Source organism: Amblyomma mixtum, chromosome 3 (assembly GCF_055824585.1).
Source record: "Amblyomma mixtum isolate Tamu chromosome 3, ASM5582458v1, whole genome shotgun sequence".
Classification (NCBI taxonomy): domain Eukaryota; kingdom Metazoa; phylum Arthropoda; class Arachnida; order Ixodida; family Ixodidae; genus Amblyomma; species Amblyomma mixtum.
The window spans coordinates 302427412-302451119 of record NC_143014.1 but is presented as its reverse complement, the minus strand read 5'-3'; the positions used below and the strand labels follow the sequence as shown (position 1 = coordinate 302451119).

Here is a 23708-nt window from a genome sequence, read left to right as displayed (position 1 = left end):
TTTCTGAGTAAGGAGTAATATCTCTGGCAAAAAATTTACCGAAATTCCAAAATATACAAATTGTGGGTATATCAATAGGCAACATTTCTTTATAAAATGATACCCATACACACAGTACTCTTTGAGTTAGGAAAAATTACAAGACGCATAGTGAAATATTCAAGTTCTTGATTGGTCCTACTTAAATTTTTTTTTTTCAAGGAAGAGATTAACTTATAGCACAATACTATATACCAAAACGCGCGTGTTAAATGCACAGTACAAAAGCACATTACGAAAGAAATACAGTAATAACAAAATGGGTAATAAAAATTAGCAATCACAAATAATTAATGAAATTCTGATCGGCTGCGTCTTCCTCATCTGAGCTGAACTCCGACGACGCAACATCGATGTCCGAGTCATCTGTGCTCGATGAGTCTAAAAGATCACTTGCCGGGTCGTCGGGATCGAGCAAAACTGCGATCTTTCGAGCGCGCGCGGTTTTGGATATCGACGCCATCACTCCGCTCAAGTGCGCGTCAACCTTCGCACCCGTGCGCCCTTTAAAAATCGCCGCCACGCGGTAAAAATGTGAACCGTGCAGAAACGGAAACTCTACTTTGTATACAATCACCGAGATGGCGCCGCAAGTCCAGGGCGCAGTGGTATTTTTAAAATTCGTGCTCAAAAACTTCGCTCACCGGCGATCAACGCCTAGTGCCGTGGTAAGGAAAGAGTTAAGACAGGCAATGAGGACTTGTTCGCATGCCCACTGAACCAGAGAACATTTTTCTTCCTAGCCTTCAATTGAAAAGCTTAATTCGTGTTGAACAAAGCCAACTGAATTAATTGGTAAATGACCACTACACACAAGTAGCATTCTTTATTTGCCTTGTTGGTGACCTTGAATAACCTACAGAGGGCCCCCTCGCATAAAAAATTAGAACTGCATATGACACAGCAGCAGTAGTGGCCCGTTCTGTTACTATGAGTTCCATGAGTTCCACTAAGCCCATTCCATGAAGCAATTGGCTAGCATAGACAAGCTCACAGTTAGAAGCTTGTGGTTTCCCAAAAATAAGAGGCAACATAGCTTTCTGGAAAAAAAAAGATTAGTTTAAAAAAGCAGAATTACAACAATCTGTAGACAGTGAGTGTCTTTTAATTGTTCTTTCTAATTTTTCAAGCAGGCGCATCCAGTTCATAATGGAAAAACCGTCAAAACTAAAAGTGAGCAAAATTTACACTGCAGTTGAAGCATTCAGCCAACTGTCTGAAGAATGGAATAAGGCTTGTCTCTGTCCTGCTGTTTTTCAGCTTTTTTTCGCTCTCATTAGGTCACTTTGCCAGCAAGCCTCACTTCAGCTATAAGATGTACATATGATGGCAGTAAATCGACCTACTTCGAAACAAAAATTTGCACCAAATTAAAGTAGGGAAAAAATCCAGTAAAGCTCCAATTCGTACAGCATCTACAGCTCAAATATTCACTGCGTCAATACGAAATGTATTCACGCGGTACTTGGGAACTCACAGCAAGCTGGGTCTGTGCTTGGTACAGAGCCATGTGCTGGGCTGCAGGCATGGCAGCAGCCGCCGGAGGGAGTCCTGCATGACAAGTGAGAGAATGCCTTCATCTGGCACACAGAACACAGGCCAACCACAAAAAACTGATACAGGCTGTTTGCCTATGCATGAAGGAAGATAACAAACATTTCTTCAGCACTTCCAAGGTCAAAGATAACGTTGCTAGATGCACAATGCCCCCCAGTATAACCACACCCAAAAGACTGTTCCCAGAGAGCTGTTGCATCATTACAAGCCCATGCTACCTACGTAGAAACACTTTTGAACAATTCAATCCATCAAGTACAGTGCAGTAACTGAATATGAGGAAGTTACTGGTTGCCATGTATCTCACAGGCCAGCTGATCATGATGCCCACGCCCAAATGAAAAAGATAACCTAGGCGATTACATAAGGTAACAGTCATTATCATCAGGCGTGCTTCCGCAAGACTGGAAAATCGGTAAGATCGTTCCAGTCCCCAAGAAAGGTTCATCGTTTTCATGTAAAAACTACCGCCCTATTTCTCTTACGAGCATCTGTTCAAAACTAATGGAACATGTTATTTATTCTCACATCGTTAATTTTTTAGTTTCACTCAAGTTTTTTCATCCTAACCAACACGGCTTCCTAAAAGGACTTTCCTGTGACACCCAACTAGCCCTTTTTGTTAATGATCTTAGCTCTCATCTTGACTTACACATTCCCGTTGACACGCTCTTCCTTGACTTTGAAAAAGCTTTTGATAAGGTACCCCACAAAAGATTATTTACTAAAACTTTCACGTCTTAACCTTACCCCCTTGGTGTTAAAATGGCTACAAAATTTTTTGACCAACAGAGCAATTTGTCTACGCCAACAAATCGTCACCTCTTTCCCCCGTTACTTCAGGTGTACCACAAGGCACAGTACTTGGACCCTTGCTTTTTCTAATCTACATTAACGATCTTCCCTCTAACGTCAACTCGAACATCCGATTACTTGCCGACGACTGTGTAATCTACCGCCCTATTACCAGCAGAACTGACTCTGACACCCTCCAAACTGATCTAACCCAAATCGAAACTTGGTGCAAGCATTGGCTAATGTCCCTTAATATTACTAAAACATGCATGATTTCTTTTCATCGCAGGCAATCCCATATTCCCTCAAAATATATTCTTTTCGGTTCTGAAGTATCATCTGTTCTTTCCTGTAAGTATCTTGGCATCACCTTAACTCATACCCTAATATGGTCTTCGCATATCACGAACATCGCTAATGACGCTAACCGCACCCTTGGCTTCCTGCGTCGAAATCTTCGTTTTACTACCCCTTCTATCAAATTATTAGCTTATAAAACATTCGTCCGACCTAAACTAGAATTCGCGTCAGCAGTATGGGATCCTCATCAATCTAACCTTTCTATAATCCTTGAAAAAGTTCAAAACCGCGCTATCCGTTTTATTTATTGTGACTACTCTTACTATAGACCTCCTGCATGTTTGTAAACAAGCGAGGTGGCGCTGCAGTCGCTAGCGGGCTCGCGGTAGGCAAGAGGCCAGGGAGTGGCGTCGAGTGGAGGTGGTGCAGCGCCGGTTTTCAAGGCTTGTATGCGCGTTTTGAGTTTCTGAGAATCATAACAATGGTTGATGCTTTCAACTTAGTATTCCTCGAAGTACACGGGCTCGCGTTGGCCATGTACGGCGTATTTCGACACGGTGTGTATTGTATTATGGCTAGAAAGCGCTGCAGTCGGTTTCTACCCCAGTCATTCAATAAAATGATAAGTTTTTGACACTGAACTAGAAAGAATGATTTTTCCTCAGGACAGTGCTGAGGGAAGCACTGGCGTTTTTTCGGCAGGGCCGACGTGCGCTCACCGTCTGTTGAGACACGTGTCGCACACTACGAAAAGTGGGGACAGCGTCGATCGTGTCCCGATCTCATCTGTCTCGCGTAGCCGCTCTGTTTAGCCGTCAGATCAGGCACCACCAGGCTGACTTCTCCCCTTCTTAAACTGGTCGATTTGGTGAAAAGTTTGGATTCCTGAAATTATATTTCTTCCAGCCCTGGGTCTTCTGTTTGGTTACTAAAAATTATAGCAAAATATTCAGTAGAAATTCATAAAATTATGGTTTTTAGATCTGTGGTCGTCAAAAATTGTGAGGTAATGGCGTTTCTGATGGTCCTGGCACGTCGCGAATCCTGCTGGTTTCAGACGACGGAGCACCACAATGGTAGTATCACTACGCAGAAGAGGAATCAGAGGTTTCGTTGATTTCAGTGCGGCATTTCTTTGACCAAAGCGAAAGTGAAGAGGCCATAAACGAGGGAAAAAAAACTTAAAGGTTTGTTTTGTGATCTACCACACTTTCTGATTGGCATCACTCACCCCTTCGTAAATTTGTAACGAATGGAAATAAAATGATTCTATTTGTCGTGAACGATTCCAGAGACATTGAGGAGTGCAATAAATCTCTCGACTTTTTTTTGCTACAGCAGCAGTAGTATGGTAGTCATTTTTGATAAGAAAGGTACTGCGAATCTAAAAAAAAAAGAAGTAATACCGCCATCATAGAGAATAGGGCGTTGGCAACGTGCTGGCATAAAAAATTTCCGCATTTTCTACTTAATTATTCAAGACCCGTGGTGACTTGACGAGGGTGTTAATTATAATTATCCAAGAACTTTACCAGGTATAGCTGAAAATAAAGCGCATTGCTGAAATTAGCAGAGCAATTTCATATTTGCACCAAATTTGGTTACAAATTTGGTTACATATCTCAAGCATCAATAAAGAAAACACTTTTCATTGCCTCATCCCCTGTCAATCTCGCTACGTGCCTCTGTTGGTAGCCGGCCTGCGGTTGCTTCTTTCCAAACAGGCTTCGCGATCATGTACTACTTCATAGCTTATGACACATGCATGATGCAATGAAAGTACGCTGTTCGAAGCATGCCAACGCGACCGCGCAAGATTGTCACAACTTACCAGACTTTTCCACTACAATCAAATAATTGTGTCGTTCATGTTAAGAAATATTTTGAAGTATATATTAAATGCCCTAAAATGCGTCATTACACGTTCGTATAACTTCTGCACACGTTAAAACATGCTGTGCTATCAACAAAATAACGCACTCCTCGGTGGAGAGTGACCCTGCCGGCGCCCGTGCACACCAGCTCAGGGTGATAAATACGTTCGCAGCTACATACATGCTTTTTCTTTTCCTTGCGCAATTTTAAGCGTACCATGCTGTTATTCAGGTGAATGAGCGCGGCAATTTCCGTGCTGTGAAGTACGTTGACTGGCAGCGCCTGTCGACACCCAGACTTCGCGCTTTTACTACCACGGCCCATTTCCTAATGCGGTATTTATATGCGAGAAACTTATTAAGGCTAATCTAATTTTTCGTTTTATAATACTACGCGGATCCAACAGCGACGCAGCTGGTCAGTACATGCTGCTTCTGCAGTGCGCAGCCACGATACGCAGCCGCCGGTAGCTGCAGCAGCTGCGGTAGGCACGGCCAGGCGGAACCTGTTTTGCCTACCACGCGAAAGTCGCTACTGACATCAGCGCCACCGCATCTCCGTGACGTCGCGGGGTGAAGGAGGTCTATACTAGCGTGTCCTCTTTAAAATCCAGAGCATCCTTGCCTAACCTTGAAACTAGAAGAAAAATATCTCGACTATGCCTATTCCACAAGTTCTATCATTCACCTTTAGGATCATCTATCATATCAACAGCTCATCGTCCTTCTAGCCGCAACAACCACATCAAGACCATATACCCACCCGCTGCAAGAACTACATCTCATTTCCGTTCTTTTTTTGTCATATCATCTCGGGACTGGAACGATCTGCCGCCGGAAGCCGTACTCATCGTCAACTGCATCGACTTCAAGAAAAAGACTGAGGCCATCCTTATGCAATCAGTAATCTTTACGTATCCTGTAATCTTTATGTATCCTGATCTTTATGTACTCTGTAATCTTTATATAATCTGCATGTAATCCGCCCATCCCTCATGTAATGCCCCACAACCGGGGCCTTTGAGGTAATAAATAAATAAATAAATAAATAAATAAATAAATAAATAAATAAGTAACAATCAACAGTTAACTATTTTTTGACATTTTGTCACATTATAAAGAGAAACAATGGTCAGCAAACTTCTGGCATAGCAGCTCTCAAATTAATGAGCATTGTTAACCCTGCCATAAGGATTTGGCAGGCCAAAATGCGCACAACAGAATAATACTTCAAATGCTCACTTGCATAAGAAAAACCAATCAACCTGCTTTCATACTCAATGCCAATAATCCTTATGTTAAGACGAGCTGCTAAGCTGAAAACCATTAAACTTCCACATCTGCTTTGACAACCGAACACCATGCAGTCTGCTAAACACCAACTGCATGAAAACTAATCGAAAGATAATAAGCTCCTGAGTGCACAGTTGCTCAAAATTGATTCTAGGGCCAAACACCTTTGAGGTCGGTAAACCTGAGAAATAAAATTAACAAAAGTTAACTAGTTGCCTGCAAACTAAGATTGGGTAGAAAAAGTGTGAAGGTACAGAGAGAGGCATTACAGTCAAAAGCATTGCATTAACGCTTTTCCGAGGTACAACTGGGCAATTTCTAAATGGCAAGTCTTGACTGGCCAGTATGTCATCACCTTCTCAAGGTACACAGCAGCAAACAGAGAAAACAGCACCCATGCTCGGCTGTTTCCACGTGCATGCACAACCCCTGCACATATGTCTGTGCTCTTCTCTGCCAACCAGCGACAGCGAAAACACATTGTGCTACACAGGGCGCAAACTAAATGCATGTGCTTTGCAGTGAAGGTGCCACAGAGTTTGTATAATAAAGGGCAAACAGTTTGCCAGGGGTTGTGTTGTACTTGACACAGCCTAGCAGATGACGCTCGCGAAGGCATGTGCTCAACACATGCGAGTGCTCAGCAGTTTTTGTGGCTCTGCATCTGGATAAGACACTGCCATATAAGCTGGGCGATGCTTTGTTAAACTGTTAGAACATCCCAGTGCTGCTAAAAAAAAGCTATTCAGATGTGCCACCACAGTAGTACACTACCGCAAAAAATTTCAATTCTGCTTTCTTCAGGTAAGCTAGATCAACCTACCATAACGTAAGTATAGAAACTTCGAATGTAAGCAGAGCAAGACAAGTATGCCATAACACCAGTGAAGCTTTGCCCTATTGAGGTTTCTCCGCAACTTCAGTTTCAACATGTGGAAAGATACTCAGGCCAAAGCAAGCAATAGCAGCTGCTCTTGCAATTCTTCAGCAATGAAATTCAGAATAGATGCAACCTTAATAATGTGATCAGCTTTTTTTTTCTTTCTTTTTCCTTTCCGAATCATATGCTATAGTAGTAAGTTACCTTCTACACAATTCAAAAGAGACTTCACAACACTGGGCATTAATATGATTACCAACAGCACACTATTTCTACTATAACCAAGACTGTTGATCTTTAGGCACATTAGGCAGTCAGAATTTTTTAGGTATTAGGTAGAGGGGTTTAACGTCCCAAAGCGACTCAGGCTATGAAGGACGCTGTAGTGAAGGGCTCCAGAAATTCCGACCACCTGGGGTTCTTTAACTTGCACTGACTGATCGCACAGTACACGGGCCTCTAGAATTTCGCCTCCATCGAAATTCGGCCGCCGCGGCCGGGTTCGAACCCGTGTCTTTCGGGTCAGTAGTCGAGCGCTGTCACCACTGAGGCACCACGGTGGCATAGGCAGCCAGAACTAACATTCTTATTATCGGATGATCAAATTATAAAATGACCCCCCCCCAAGGGCTGACAAAAACTCTGAGCATCATAGTAAACTCATTTTGTGAAGGAGCCTCCTGATGTGTGGGGTCAGTACATGTCAGGAGGCTCCATCACACGACAGTGAACAGCGCGTGATAGATGCACAGAAGAGCCAACCACATGACAAAGGCGAGGAGAACACACGTCAGCAAATGCAACAGCAAGATGCCTTAAGAGAAGAGGGAAGACCAGTGATGCGGCAACCCACATGCGAAATGGCGCACAGCTGGGCTTGGCCAGCTGACTGCAGACTGATGCTACACTGACCCATAGTTCACTAAGCCAATGCATGGCCAACAGCCACCATCGCCATGGTCTGGCAGCGAAGCTCGGAAACTGAAACTATGCAGCTGGAAAGTTTTTCTGCGACCAACTACTGTGCCTGTTATACAGTCATACCTTAACGTGGTCTCACTTCAGGAACCCGTTCAAGTTAACCCATATCAGCCCAGCACTGCCCAAATTACCAAGTGCGTGATGTCATAGACTAACATGGGCATTGGCATGGCAATGACAGCAGTTCCAGTTGCGCGCATTTCTAGACTGAAGGGGGTCAATTAACAAGGCTTTGCTGTAGCAAAGTCCCCTAGAGAAAGAAAAAGGATTGCAAAAATGACCGGCACTACGTTTGAAATGTTAACATTCTCAGAAACAAGACAATACTAATGCTACTGTAGTAATGCTACTGTAATGTTAGAATCATTCACACTCCACTGCTGCTCAGCAACTTGCAGTACTACTACAGACCAGCTTCTCCACATCTTGTGCCATGCAGTATACTACAGCATACAAAAGCTCAAGTGGACTTTTGTCATAATGCAAACACCCACACTGTTTACTTTTTCAAAATTTATAGCCTGTAAAAAATAAAAGAATTCGCAGCAACGTATTTGAATAGCATGAACAGGCATTATATTTTGGGCATAAGTGCTCCATTCTTTGGCTTTGGTCCTTCTGTCCCCCTTTTTTTCCCCACCAAATGAACTGCGTTCCATTTTTGCAGAAACATGCATAGCTGTGAGGTCAGCACCAAACTATGCAAGCTCCAATGAAAGAACTGTCAGAAGTGAGGCAGACAGCCCGTTTTGCGCAGACGTCTTTCGTTACAAGCCACAGCTGAAAGCAAACAGGCACATCATATAAGATCAACTCGTGAGGTTACTAATGCAGAATGATATCTGCATCTGCACCTCGTTAATGCCTTCCAGAATGAAGAAAAGCTACAAACAATACATACCACTATAGGCAAGAGAAAGCGGTTTCACGATGCCTCCCCCACAACTGAATGCAAGGATGAGCTGAACATTTGGTGTGCCTTTCAGGTGGCTTTACCGCGTCACAAGAGGCAGGTCAAATTAATAAAAAAAAAGTACCATTGGTACCCTGCTCTCGTAATTACGTCCAACATTCTGAAGCCCATTTTTTTCCAATCACGAGGGCTGCTGCTACATCACTCGAGAGCTGCATCGGCACTTACGAAGCTCTCCCACATGCAGCTTGAGAAGCCTTCTTCTACTGGATTGGCTCACAAGCTAGTGCTGTACAACCCTTTAACAAAAATATGTTCCTTAGGTGTCCGCACATCACCCTTTCTAAATGTATGATCACGCAGAAAACTTATTTTGGGCACAGACTCATGCATTCTTATAACTTTGCTGCACTGACTGAACTGCATCATACACCACAACAACCAGCTGTTCATAACCATTTCATGAAGATGCTGAGATATTTGAGAAAAGGAGATGGTGCCAGACTTTGCTGCACAACACAACAGCAGCATTATCAGCTAGTGTTGAGGCTTGATGCACTCAGTGCGTGCCAGTTCAGGCAGACAACATAAAAGAACACCATTGCCTGTCATCCTCCTCAACGATGAAAAAGTGACAACAGCTGCAACAATGAAAAAGTGACAACAGCTGCACAGGCCCACCTGAGCCACATGACCCCAAACAGCCCATTTTCATTGGACAGACTGCAGACCTTAAACTGCATTCATTATCAGCTGTTGGTTAGGAGTGACAGCACCATAGTTGCCATAGGCTACCGCACGCACAGAGTTTGGATGAGAGTGTGGCAGCAATGCCATGGTCCGCTATGCCATAGCCTCCAGTGTCAATCACGCCCTTGGTCCATACAGGGGCATCACATCCACGCAAAAGGATGTGCAACACCTGCGGGCAGAATACTGTTAAACAGTCTGTGTCACAGTAATGAAGTAACGTGCACACATACAAGTAAACACAAGAATGTTGCCGAATGCCTCAATTTTTTCAATGACCACTCCACACCCTTGTTGATACAACTAAAAAATGTGGCGAAAAACGTATCATTCTGGAAACACATGGTCCAAAGCTACCATCGAGCTCACTAACAAAAGCCAGTTATAATGAATGCTCGTTTATTACGAACGATGCCTGTGCTACCATCAAAATACCGTATAAACGCGTGTAAGGGCCGCACCCGTGTATGGGCCGCACCCCCAACTTCCCGAAGCAAATATTTAAAAAAAAAAAAATCCGTGTAAGGGCCGCACCCCGAACTTTCCACGACCCACGTGTGATTAGCCTTCAAAATGCGCGCGCACGGAAGCTTCCAGATGCCGTCCACGGATGGCGCCGATGTCGCGGGTCATCATCATTATCATATTTTTTTTCTGCCGCGAGCTTCCGCAATCCATATCGTCATCGGTATCATCAGCCCTGGTAAGCCCCAGATCCAATCCAATCCACCCCGGCTTTGTTTTGCGACTGTCGAAGGCACGCGAGTCGTAGCAGCGTTGTTGGCGTGGGCGCACGCTGTTGTTGCGGCTCTCGTGTGCGCTCTGCTTTATTTTTCACGAATTGCCATCGAGCGTTGCCATTCTAGCACGATGGGCAAACATATCAGTAGCTACACGGCAGGCTTTAAACTGAAGGTAGTGGAGTTTGCCCTCGACCATGGCAAGCGTGCGGCGGGTAGAAAATTTGGCGTGGACGAGAAGTGCGTCCGAAGGTGGTGCAACCAGAAGGATGCGTTGAAGAACACCAGCTCCAAAAGGCGTGCTTTTCGTGGCAAGACATGCAAATATCCAGAGCTCGAAGAAGAGCTGTTCCGCTACGCAATGGAAGTGCGGAACAATGGATACGCGCTGACGACGGACATGCTGCGCGTGAAGACGCAAGCCTTGGCGCGTGCGAGAAGCATACCCCGCGAGGAGTTCAAAGGTAGCGTCGGATGGTTGCGGAGATTTTTAAAGAGGAAGGGCCTATCCTTTCGGCGAAGGACCACGCTGTGCCAGAGGCTGCCCTCCGACTACACCAACAAGGTGCTCAACTTTCATAGGTACGTGATCGGTCTGCGCCATGAGCATAATTACATGTTATCACAGATAGCAAATGCCGACCAGACCCCCGTGTGGTTCGACTGTCCTGAGAACTGCACAGTTGAACTTAAAGGAAAGAAGAGCGTTTCTGTGCGGACAACTGGTGCGGAGCGTCAACGGTGCACAGTTATGCTGTTCGTCACCGCAGACGGGCGGAAGCTGCCCCCGTATGTGATTTTGAAAAGGAAGAAGATTCCAAATGAGGCTTTCCCCAAGGGAATTGTAGTTCGAGCCCAAGAAAGGGCTGGATGGATGATGAGCTTGTCCTCGATTGGATTAAAAGCGTTTGGCAGAATCGCCCAGGCGTGATGTTGGCCAAACGATCGCTGCTCGTCTTGGACAGCTTCCGCGGTCATTTAACGGATAGAGTCAAAAAACATCTGGGCAGTATCCGCACAGACATGGCCGTTATTCCGGGCGGCCTCACCGGCGTGCTGCAACCACTGGACGTGAGCATTAATCGGCCTTTTAAGGTTGAGTTCCGGAGGCAATACTCGGAATGGATTGCAAACGGCGATCACGATGAGACTCCGACAGGGCGGCTCAAGAGGGCACCGCTCGCGACTGTGCTGGGCTGGATTTTGACCGCGTGGAATTCGGTGTCTACGGACATTGTATCCCGCAGCTTCAAAGTGACCGGGATTTCCAACGATTTGGACGGAACTGAAGACGACGACTTGTGGGGTGATGAGCCAGAGGAGCGCAGCACCAGCTCGGAGTCTGAGGACTCCGCGAGTGATGATGACTGATGATTGTAAATACAGTGAACTCTCACTTGAGTGAACTTCAAGGGACCGAAGGAAATAGTTCACTTAACTGAAAGTTCACTAAACTGAATATTCACCAGACTAACAGAAGACATGGCATCCATAGTGTCAAAAGTGTGAAATTGAATTTATACATAACGTATACAAGGTGCATAGCAGTTAAAACGCTGCCTTTCTCACTTTGAAAAAAAAATCATTAATCTTCTTCTGTACTTGTACATTTAGAGCACAAGAAGTTACAAAACTATCGAAAGAGTCAATGTTTTTGTAAACTTCTTCTGGCACAGCTTGCTGTTGAGACACAAAGTCTCTGAACTTTCCGAAGCACCCTACAACCTCAGCTAGAGTTATATAGGGCTTGAAACTGGCTCTGCAGTTGCCTCCTCTTCATTGCACTCATCTTCCTCTGGACAAACACTGGAAACAATCTCCAGTTCAGTCTATCCAGCACAGCTAATCAGTGCACTGTCACACAGTGCATAGTCTTCAAACGAAGTACTATTGCTATCGACCTCCAGCTGATGACAGATCTCTGTCATGAGGGCGGGCATCGGTTGCGCCTGCAGTGGAGGGCTCAAAACTTCGTTGAACTGATCGGAAAAAGAAGCCTGGGTCCTCTGAGCGAGTTCGTTAAACTGAAATATTCACTATTCCGAAATTCGTTTAAGTGAAACATTTGCACATAGAATCTATAAGAAAACTGCCGGGGCTTTTTAAAAAGTTCGTTATTCTGAAATATTCGATAAACCGGAGTTCGTACAACTGAGAGTTTACTGTAGTGATGATTGATGAGGATTATTGTAAATAAACTCGCATTCACTTGTTGGTCTGTTTTTACTCGAAAAAAAAATTTTTTTTTTCGTATGTCGCGTGCATGGGCCGTACCCCGAAAATAGGCCCTCCAATCTGCAAAAAAAGGTGCGGCCCTTACACGCGTTTATACGGTATGTATTGGACCAATGGCACCGCATGTCGCATAAAACAAACAAGCATAGCCGCACTACTTGGTTAGTGTGAACGAGGAGATGCCATAAGCTCAGCATCATGGCCAAAAAAGCTCGCCCTTCCGGCGGAGCAGAGGTAGTCTCCCGGCCACCTTTTGACAGATAGTATCAATCAGAATTGCGTTAAATTATGAATGTGCTTACTTGGAAATTGTATTATCTGAAACATATTCACCAGAAGAAAAACAGTAACTTAACGAGGTTATCCATTTCTTGCTCAAGATTTTGATGGTATCAATCAGGCGATTGAATGAACCGAGATCATATCAATGAGGTTCTACGGTACGTCAGCAAGGCTTAGCATACTATAGTGTATATTGCCATGCATACGTCTGCATTTTTTTACCAAAACAACCATTTGAAAATGGGGCATGATGACCCGTAAGCATAGCCATCTTATTTTCAGGGTCCAAGGTAATTCCGGTGAGCAGCGGCTAGCACACACATCATGGCAGTGCCTGTTTCTAGCAAAATACGTGGAGCTTCACATGTAAAAAAAAATAAAGTCAATTCGTAGGTACAAACCACTTCTGCTAACAAAAATTCAAACTGGACGCTGTTCACCCTTGTGCAACTGCCAGCTTGTGCTGGCAGTTGCTTTCCCAGAAGAGCGGCAAGTAGCTGGCAAACTTTCTGAAATCTCTGGAGTGTGGATCGTGGCAGATTCTGAGTTTACAGGACACTTATCAGTTCGGCTCACCAGGCTAGCCAGCCAGGCCTTGCGCGAGTGTGGAAGGCGTGGAAGATGTGGCCTTCTTTTGCTTTTGATCTCCACTTTCTTCATTTGCCTCCAACTGCTGATCTTGCAAATATGCCATTATGCATCTGTTGCTTTGAGCTGTGCTCATGCCACGAAGCCAAACCACACAACAGAGCATGCTGCCGACACTGATACATCCTCCTCTGGTTAGCCAGGGGGAGGGGGGCATCGACATATGTTTGAAGTCAACATTGTTTCACCACTGACTTTTGCACGGCAACATACAGTAACATTTGCAGTAGGCACAGCATCACATAACACGAGATTTTGTGAAAAATATTAAGGCTCAATAGCCCGATTTATTTTGTGGCCATAGAGATCAGGCAGGCCTAGTGCTACCCAATGCAAGGAGAGATGAGCAAGTGCAGGTGCAAATGAATCGTGCACATCTTTTCATTTCCAAGCCCCAACATGTGCTAGACCAAACCCCGAAGACTGTGGTGGTGGCATGCAGGGTTTAATGCCCTGAAGCAACACATGCGCTACGATGAACGACGTAGTGGAAGGCTCCATTGTTTTAGACAATCTGGGGTTCTTTCATGTGTGCTGATATCACATAGCACACAGGCACTTTTACACTTCTCCTCCGACGAAATGTCGCCACCGCAACAGGGATTTGACCCTGCAACCTTGGGATCAGCAGCCGAATGGCAAAGCTACTGAGCCACAGCACTGGGTCAACCATCAAGATGGTTCAGTGTGTTCAGCGCCAATGTTTTCAGTGCAATGCAAGATATCCCGTGTGTCTCTTCTTTTTTTACTGTGTTAGGAAGTGCAGTCCTCTTTCAGCGAAAAAAACCGTGCTTTGCACGCGTCTGAAACCTCCCCCCACCCAATTGCCCCAAAGTGGATTGGAGCAGATAAGAGCAGATTGGGGCACCCTCAGGGCCCTGAGGGTGCCTCCCTGGAGCAGCCACTGACAGAAGTGCACCTCTACCCTCCAGGACATCCACCCACCAGAACCCAGAGCAGCAGTGGAAGAAACAAGCGACAGCAAAATCAAACTCCAGGACTCAATAGAAAGGCGATCAATGTAAAAGTGAAGTGTAGAACCAATGCTGCTAACAACAACGTTCATGGAACTAAACTCAGTTGCCAAACCGAGAGCGGTTTCGCGGCGCCGCCACCACTGGCTGCTTTGAGTGGCGCTGCAGTCGTACCAGGCTTCAGCCGGTCCGATCAGTTGCTGTACTGCGCGCATGTCGTAGAGTGCTTTCGCGACGCGATTGCTGCTGTGATCGTTGTCTTTGTGTTTCGTGAGCTTGCATGCAGAGTTTCAGGTGCTGTATCTGCCATGCCGACGTGCTGTGCGCCGGGCTGCACGAGCGGTTACAGAAACAACACGACTGCGAGGCATTTTTTCGCGGATCTCCGTGCGGCATGGGATCGAGCCATTCCGTGTTGACAGAAAACTCTCCGACAAATCACGCGTGTGCGATCTTATTTCCATTTTGAAAGGAGCGTGGTTATATGAGTTTCTTCACCAAAGAAGCATATTAGACAATTCTTTAAAGGTGGAGATCAGATCATCGCAAGGCTCATCGTAAGTTCACTTACCAGCTTATCTAAACGCGAATGCCTGGCAGACATTGGTGCAGTGTGTTTTAAACATAAATTAACAATAGCTTTAGAGCGCAAAGCCCCGCATTTATGGCACTCGAAAGCAGACCACAAGTACCTACGATTTCTGTGGTGCAGTTTTCCGAAATAAGCAGATTTTACGCACAGCGTTCACTTCGTGAATGACTCCGCGCGCTGCTCACAACCCGAGCTGCGAAGGCAGTGAACTTCCTCGGGTTCCTGAGTCGTCAGTTTCTCTTTCCCTGCAACAGCGAGGATGCCTGACGCCAACTCCAGAAAAGCAATTTCAGTATTTTGAGTTTACCGCTCTCCGTGTATTGATCCTAGCGTGCGCTACCGTTCCAACAATATTTTTCGATCCTTCACGCAGTGCACTACAGGTGGACACAAATACAGAAATACTTTTACATTTTGTACCCAACACATTTTGCGCACGCATCCCTCGACGAGGCTCCACTTACTCCTCTCGATTTTTGCTGCTTCCCCATTAATAACATGGGTGTACGTCTTCAGTATGTCTTCTTCGTGAAAATGAAGGTCGCACACCCGTGATTTTTCGGAGAGTTTTCTTACAACACGGGGCAATGGCTCGATCCCATGCCGCACGGAGATCCGCGTCACGAGGAGCCGCGAAAAAATTCCTCGCAGTCTTGTTTTTTCTGTAGCCGCTCATGCAGCCCGGCGCACAGCACGTCGGCATGGCAGATACAGCACCTGAAACTCTGCATGCAAGCGCACGTAGCACAGAGACAACGATCACAGCAGCAATCGCGTCGCGAAAGCACTCTACGACATGCGCGCACAGTAGCAGGATTCGCGTTTAGATAAGCTGTTAAGTGAACTTACGATGAGCCTTGCGATGATCTGATCTCCACCTTTAAAGTAGATGTCTAATATGCTACTTTGGTGAAGAAACTCTAATAACCACGCTCCTTTCAAAAATCATGACCACCCGCAGTTTCGGCCAACGGTGGCATTGGCTAGGCAGCGATGATCTATCACTCCAGTTGCTGCAGCAAAGATATGTGGCATACTCGCCGCACAGGGTTCAGAACTGACTGGTGTCTTTACGATAAACATCGGTAAGTGCGATATTTGGGACGCCAGTTGCTCAACATTCCTGAAGGCTGCATGCTACGACGCTGGGCGGCCGGGCCTGCGGCGTCTGCTAGCGGCGGCCAGCGGGAGCCTGTTTCGACGGCAGCGCCCCCTCGCGCTAAAATTTGCGAGCCGCTTCAGCCGCATGGAGAAGGCGGAGAGTTTGGCAACTTAGTTTAGTTCCATTAACGTTGGCTAACAAAGATCTGCAACATCACACTGCACGATCCCCTGTTCCCCCCCCCCCCCCCCCCTTTTTTTTTTAGGTTCCATGGTACTGTTATTGCATGCCACCCGCTCAATACCATCCCAGAGAGCCCTGCGTTTGACAGAGCAAATGAAGGCACCAACAAGCTGTCCACAATGTGCTCTCCTGTTTTTGGAACCAAAAGGTCAATATACCAATGCAAAGCACCGATGAAGCTTGCACGAATTTCACATGCCATCTTCAAATGCTCACTTCTGTTTACAAACATAGCCTTGAATGACACTGTAAGCGGTGCACAATGCACCCTGGCTGCACACTGTCTTCCCAGGGTTTGACTGGGGACTGCGGTGCAGCGTGCTACAAGCTGGTGGAGGTGGTGAGGATGAGTCATAATGCCAGGGCCTTTGTCTTGCAACTGAATTAGTATGTCAGTTTAACAAAATTAGTGTGCTGGTAGCTTTGTCTTTGGAATGCTGCTGTTTACCAATTCTTTTCGGGGCACCTGTGCTGACCTGGGGTGTAAGCGCTGACCATGGGCTGCAGTGCAGGCTGCATGGCAGTGGGCTGCAAAACAGCGTCTCCAGACGACTGCTGTGAAAAGCTCCGTGGCTTCACCACTGGCTTGGGGGAGCCCTCCCTCACAGCAGGCTGTGGCACAGGCACTGCCACGGGAACCTGCTGAACTGACGGCAGCCGCTCATCCTGGAACCATGGCAAGGGTAGATTTACTGTTAGCCACAGTGGCCCTGCACAGCTGTCCACATTTACAATGAAAACCTCTCAGGATACAACTCAAATGAAAGTGCTTATTTTTACCTCTTTTGGTAAGGCGAACCCCAGGCTGCATGCTTTGCACAAAACTTGTGCACACGGGATGATGCTGTCTCTGAGAATTGCGCTTCAAGTTCCAGCCAGTTATTACACGGTCGCTTTAACCGAGACACTTGTGGCCCTCTCCACTTGCCCATCCCTGGCCACCCAGTGCGTTGCTACCTGGGTTAGTGGCGCTCTTAGGCGGAGGGGTAGTGGCAAGAGGGAGAATACAACTACGACAGCGGAAGTTGCCAATGAACTTGCAAATGAAGACATACCACATGAGCACTTACAGTAAAACCTCGATAATTCGAACTCAGTTAATTCTAAACCTGGATAATTTGAAGAATTTCTACGATACCGTAATTTCTAATGCAAATTTTGCCAAATAATTCGAAGTGGCAGTCTGCACCAGCCCCGTTAATTCGAAGATCTGGGGTGGTACATGGCAATCCCCGATCCCAGTTTCGTTACAAACCGGTGAAGTGGCCGACCCTTGGAGCCACGAAGCGGCACAGCAGAGCGAAGCTGATGCTTGATATGCGAAGCGCCCCAGCCCCAATACTCAGCGAACTTGGCAGAGTGCCAAGACGCCACATGGCAGTGGCTACATGGAATGCATGGGTGTGTCCTTTTTGCTTTTTTTTGCCAGTCCAGATATAATGATAACCGGTTATAATGAACAGATTTTCCAGTTTTCTTAATATCGTTCTAAGCGCATTGCACTGTATATGGTAATCGCAAAATTAGTCCAATATAGGTAGTGTGTTCCCATGACGGAATTTTTTGCCTGGGTCCCATTTTTTTGCTGTGCTTAATTAAATCCTGCCTAATCCATACATTTTTCTCAATCCCAGTGACTTCGAATGAATGAGGTTTTACTCTCTGTATGTAGCATTAACTCATTTACTGTTACCTAAATAGTGCTTTAATCAACTCTTCAATGAAACTTATATTCACAACATCATGATCTGTTCAGCGGAAGCAGTACAATTACAACCTCACACAACAAGACACTCCTAGCTGGCAGCAGACTTTTTCTTTTAGCATTTCAGTCCTACAACAAAACTCGGAGAACAGGTCTGAACATGCAAAAGGATGCACAGCTGCACACTGAGCCTCAAGGCAGCTGCATGCTGGCAAACAAAGCAGCGATGCAAATGTTCTGGTCAGCAGCAGCATGTCTTGCACACCTTTCCTGTTGGTAGCAAGTGTCAGAATGGCACAGAGTTTGCTCAGCACTTACAAGAATGATGAATGAACTGCAAGAGATGTCAAGGTCTCTTACTCAGTGTCAGTGGCACCCACCATTATACACACACACAAAAAAAGAAGTTAGGTGTAAAGTGAAACTGCACTGCACAGCTGCGTCGAACAGTCTGGCTCGCACTTTTCCGCAACAGGTCTGTTACCTCGACTTCCGAGTCACTGCTAGGCTGCGCAGGCACAGCTCCGGGCATGGGCAGCATCTGGGCGCCTATCTTTGCCATGCGGGAGAGCAGCCGTGCCTTGTCACTCTCGCCACCACCACTCGCCCCTGGAGCCGGAGGTGGTGCAGTGGCCGGCTGCTGCTGCTGTGGGGGGGGCCAGTCTGGGGGTGCAGAAGGCGCTCGTGAACGGGCTGGTTCGTCTGCACTGCTGCTTGGAGGAGAGAAAGGAAGGAAGCCTGTAAATGAACTGTCCTCCGCTCCAGTCAGCACTGGCAGAGGAATAATCAAACCCTCTTCCAGGCCCTGGCTGCATAGCAAAGCCTCCCCTGACTCCTCACTGTCCCCTAAAGTGGTGGATAAGCTTCACCTTTAAAAATAGAACGTCATGACTTTATTGGGTCCCGTCCACATCGTCTCATGCTCATAATTACTCATGTACTGATCAGTACTGATCAGTACAGGTCTCTAATACACTCACGAAGTCAAAGAGCATTCACCAGTTCCACCTTTATTTAGGTAGAACCAACGAGACTTCACGGCCTATGGGTAGCGTGCCCGCCTTGCAATATGAAGGTCCTGGGTTCGATACCCACCCAAACACAAGTTAACCCAATTTTCTTTTCATTTTATTAATTCTCCGCTTCCATCGTGATCTTTCTCTCACGGCCAATGACGCTGATGCCAATGACACTGGCTTTCCTGCGACACACGACCCTTAACGCTCTCGCAATAAAACAAAAAAAAAGAAAAGTGGGCAGGGAGGAAGGCATCAATCGATTGCAACTCTTCAACCGGATGCTCAAGAAGGTGACTATTGCAAACTGTTTTTTGATGAGCCAATTGTTTCACACATCGAGAGTAAAACAAATCGGTTCGCACGAGTGAAGACAAGCGCACAAGGAGTTGCACGCACGTCACAGCTGAGAGCTTGGGTGGAGACGGATGTAACAGAAATGTACTGTTTCCTTGCGGTCGTTCTGCTGATGGGCCTGATAAGAAAGAATGCCTTGCAAGACTACTGGAGCACGAACCCTATGTTGCACACGCCATTTTTTGCTACCGTTTTTTCGTTGAACCGCTTTCTGCTCCTCCTGCGGCTCCTCCATCTGAGCGACTCCACAGATATCGCGGACCGGCTGAGAACAGAGCGGCCATTTATGGAAGCAATTCAGAGCAAGCTGAGTAGCCTACTGATTGCACACCAAGACCTGTGCATAGACGAGCCTATGATGCCATGGAAAGGGCAGCTGTCATTTCGGCAACACATTCCTTCGAAGAGGCACCACTTTGGTGTCAAGTTCTTTGTTCAGTGCGATGTCAAAACTGGCTACATACTGAAATTTGTTGTGTACACGGGAGCCACGACAAACATGACCATGGTCAAGGAATTGCGATTTTCTGGCTCTATCGTTCTAGAGCTCCTTCAAGACTACATTGGAAAAGGACATTCGATATTTGTGGGCAATTGGTACAGTAGTCCAGCACTATTCAACTGCCTTCAAGACAAAAAAACCAACGCATGTGGAACTATTCGGCCCAACAGGAAGGGGCTTCCAAATTTTCCCAAAAAGATGAAGAAAGGGGAATTGGAGTCATATCATACCAACAAGCTTCTTGCGCTCAAATGGCATGACAAGAGAGATGCGCATGTCCTGACGTCCATGCACGATGCACGTCTGGAAGACACAGGGAAGGTGGACATGGTAACAGGCGAAAACAAGAGAAAGCCCGCATGTGTACTCGAGTACAATGCGAAGATGGGACTAGTGGACAAGACAGACATGATGATGAGTTTTGCAGAAAGTATTAGGAAGAGCCCCAAGTGGTACAAGAAGTTTTTGTTTTCATATCATGGTCATGTGCCTTCTAAATGCCTTCATCTTGTGGCGTGAAAATGGTGGACGAAAAACATTCAGTGAATTTCGCTTGAATTTAGTGTATCAGCTGATACAAGAGTTCCATAGTGCTAGGAAGAGAGGTGGAAAAAACGGAGCGGCGATGACCCGACGATGCTCACGGCACGACATTTTCCACAGATGGTTCCTCCAAGCGAAGCCAAAGGGAGCCACACCCAACGGAGATGTCGTGTGTGCAAACACTCTTCGAGGGCCAAAGAAAAGCAAAGACACCCGTGTCATGTGCGCTGAGTGCGACAAAGGCTTGTGCCTGGACCCATGTTTCAAGACCTACCACACTCTCAAGAAGTTTTGAGCAGTGTTTTTTTTTCATGTTATCCTCATTTATCTATTTATAGTCATGCTGATCATGATGATGATGATGATGATGTTTACCAACAACTGCAGAACACTGAAATGTGCATATTCCCTTGACTATATTATTTGTACACCAATCATAATGAAAAATAAATCGCTATGCTCATTCCCTGATATGCTCGTTTTCTGAAACCAAGCCAACACTGGGGGTGCGTCACGGGCAGAAACACCCGACAGCCAAAGGTTTAATAGGCACTGAGAACACACAGTACATGGGTCTTGAGCATTTTGTCTCTATTGAAATGAAACTGCCACGGCCAGGATCGAACCTGCCTCAATTGGGTCAGCAGCCGAGCACCATAAGCACAGACACACCACGGTGGCTCCTTCATTACAAATGTAAATGCAGTAATTGGGGATCTGAACTGTTAACACGTGCACAGCAACAAAACATTGCAGCTGCACGCATTCAGCCCATTCCTTTGGGTGCTATGACTCTAAATAGGCACACAGTGCTGCTGAACTGGAATGAGGTGTGGCAGCCACACACTAAAAGCAGCCGAAAGAAGGCGGCAGCACCAAAAGCCAGTTGAAGAAATGAGATTGATGACCAGAACAAACTGCCATGTGAACGGCACAGCATTGTGGCCTTAAAGGGACACTGAGGACAAACTGAAGTTGGCAGGTAACAACACGTTACAGTATTCTAATGAAAAAGGTGGTACGTCCACTGAAAACAGACCTTTTGCAAGCTAGAAAATGTCAAAGAAAGAAAAAGTGTCGCTACCACCAGCCGTCTCTACAAGAAAACTGCGGTGTGTCAAGACAATTTCTAGAGCGCAGATCCCCGATGCTGGGCTACAGTGGTGCATCAAGACGACTTTTTGAGAGCAGATCCATGAGGCTAATAGTTATCAAGGAGTCCTTCTTGGTCTCCTTGACCCAAATCCAAATTTATAAGCAATAAATGAGCCTTTTGCTGGACAGACAAAACATAGCCACAAACAGCCATAGTACCTATTTTTGCCAAGAAAAAAAAATTCAGACAGAGTCATCCTCAGTGTTCTGTCCCTTTAACAACGGGAGGAGAGCCGCATGCAAAAACTGAAGCATCATGGGAAACATTTCCCTTGTCTGCTACATAACAGAGTAGGCACATGCCATGGACCGGGCCACGTGGAGCATGCAACCATCATCCAACAGTGAATTTAGCATGCCCCTCTACTGCCCCAGTCTTTCAACTGCCACTGGCACTGGCAAACCAAGACTTGCCCGTGCAGTGCTCCTTACACTGATTACCTTTAGGCATGTGCAAATATTTGATAATATCAAATATTTGGTCGAATGGTAAGGTTATTTGATTTCATTGTATGGTCTTCGAAATTTCAAAGCATTTGTCTCGAGCGAATAATGTTTTTCGAACTCTTGCTGCGTGTAGTTTCAGTTCAGTATATATCTCATCCGGGATGGCACCGTGGTGTGCGAGCGAGCAAAGCACTGACTGTGCACCGCATGCCTGAGCTCTCGCGGTGCTGGTTTGCTGGTGCCGGTGTGCCGTGGCCATTGCGGAAGTGCAGTGCCCAGATCTTTACCTGCCAGATGTCTGCGGCTGCACTACCCACGGTGCACCTGTGCCACAACCAGAGCAAAGCGCATAGTGCTTCCACGAGCCGTCAGTAGTGTGCATGCACTGATTGCTTGAGACGGGACAGGCGTGCAAACAGCTAGCCAGCGCCCGGCACCTTCTTGTTTTCTCAGGGCAATCTACACATGCACAGTGGCTCACCGTGGCAGTAGATAGCGCTACATCTGTCCAGTTGGAGGACGCACGACTCCCTTGATTTCCACGGAACAAGTCTGAGCTAACTGTAGCTGCTGCAGCCGCTCTTCTCCACATGGAATTCGCTAATCAAGCGCGAAGCCGTGAGCACGAAGAGGAGCTAACACGAGACACATGGAGATGGGTGCCACTTTCCCACGCCTGACGCGGGGTGGCCGTGGGTGCACAGTGCATACGACTCGCAGGTGTGATGGAGTCAAGCCACTTATAAAGCAATAGCTGCACAACAACGCAATCACACTTAAGAGCAGCAGTTGGAGGCCCCAGTCATAGGTCTCACACCGCACAGATATGTCAGCACCACATGCCAATTGGCTACCACATTTTTCCGAGGCCATTTTTGCGGAAAGTGAACACAGCTTCAATGAGTGTGGCAGTGCTGCAATGTATACGCTCTTTTTCATGTAATGGCCTCGTGAATTCGAAACATACATGGTTTTGAAAATGTCTATTGTGCTGTTCAATCTTTCTTGTGTGCCAGAAGTATCCGAAATATTCGCTTCGAAATTATTCCCAGAAAATTACTATTCGCCTTGAATTCGCTTCAAAGCAAAAAAACCACTATTCTCACATGCGTAATCACCCTAATGACCTGCCCCCGTAAGCCTCCCCTAACAGATCATGTGTGTCAATTCAAATGTACAACTTAAATATCCAGTTCACTCGTTTATTTCAATATCCTCGATGGTGAGGGCTGTGAACAGGCCTTCACAATGAGTGTGGTAGAATCTAAAGCCACACTCACATGGCACGGGCAAAACATTTCACACAAAAACAAAACTTACAGGGTAGAACAGTCACATCCACCCATGCTAAGAGATGAGGACGAGACATCTGGCCCGAGAGCTGTACAACCCAAAACCACACAGCTGTGATGCACAGCCCCATACAGTGTGTACAGCGGGGCTACTCTGTTCCTTTCAGCTTAACAAGACATGGCACCACAACTAACAGACAAGGAGCGAAGACAAGCTAGACAGTGTTTGTGGTGTCTTCAGACTACAGCTCGTCTCCAGCCCGTTCCCGTTAGTGCTGGTACTGGTACCATGTTTTGTGTTCTCAGCCTTGCATTGTTGTGATGCATACAGCTTTTAAATAGCTTCGGCACGGATAATCTGGCAATATAAAAAGAGAAAAAAAAATAGCCTATAGTAGGATGCGATGTGTAAAACAGCAGTTGCTAACAATGGGCCGCAGTCCGCAGCGTCTTGCATTACTCCACTGGCCAATCCCGAAAGCAATCGAAATCA

At 46.3% G+C, this 23708-nt stretch overlaps 1 protein-coding gene across 2 annotated transcripts in view; it reads right to left on the bottom strand.

The window, feature by feature from the left end:
- The window catches only part of LOC149355424 (FK506-binding protein 15-like), a 108722-nt gene that overhangs the window by 64980 nt on the left and 20034 nt on the right, over positions 1-23708 (bottom strand). For both annotated transcript variants that reach the window (XR_016291506.1, XM_089583785.1), the window contains exons 11-13: positions 18388-18613; positions 16675-16864; positions 1517-1590 (exon numbers count right to left, since the gene is read on the bottom strand). Coding sequence is in view for 1 of the 2 variants with exons in the window: in XM_089583785.1 (XP_089439911.1) it covers positions 1517-1590; positions 16675-16864; positions 18388-18613 (490 nt within the window). In the remaining variant the exon portion in view is untranslated. The remainder of the gene's footprint in view (positions 1-1516; positions 1591-16674; positions 16865-18387; positions 18614-23708) is intronic.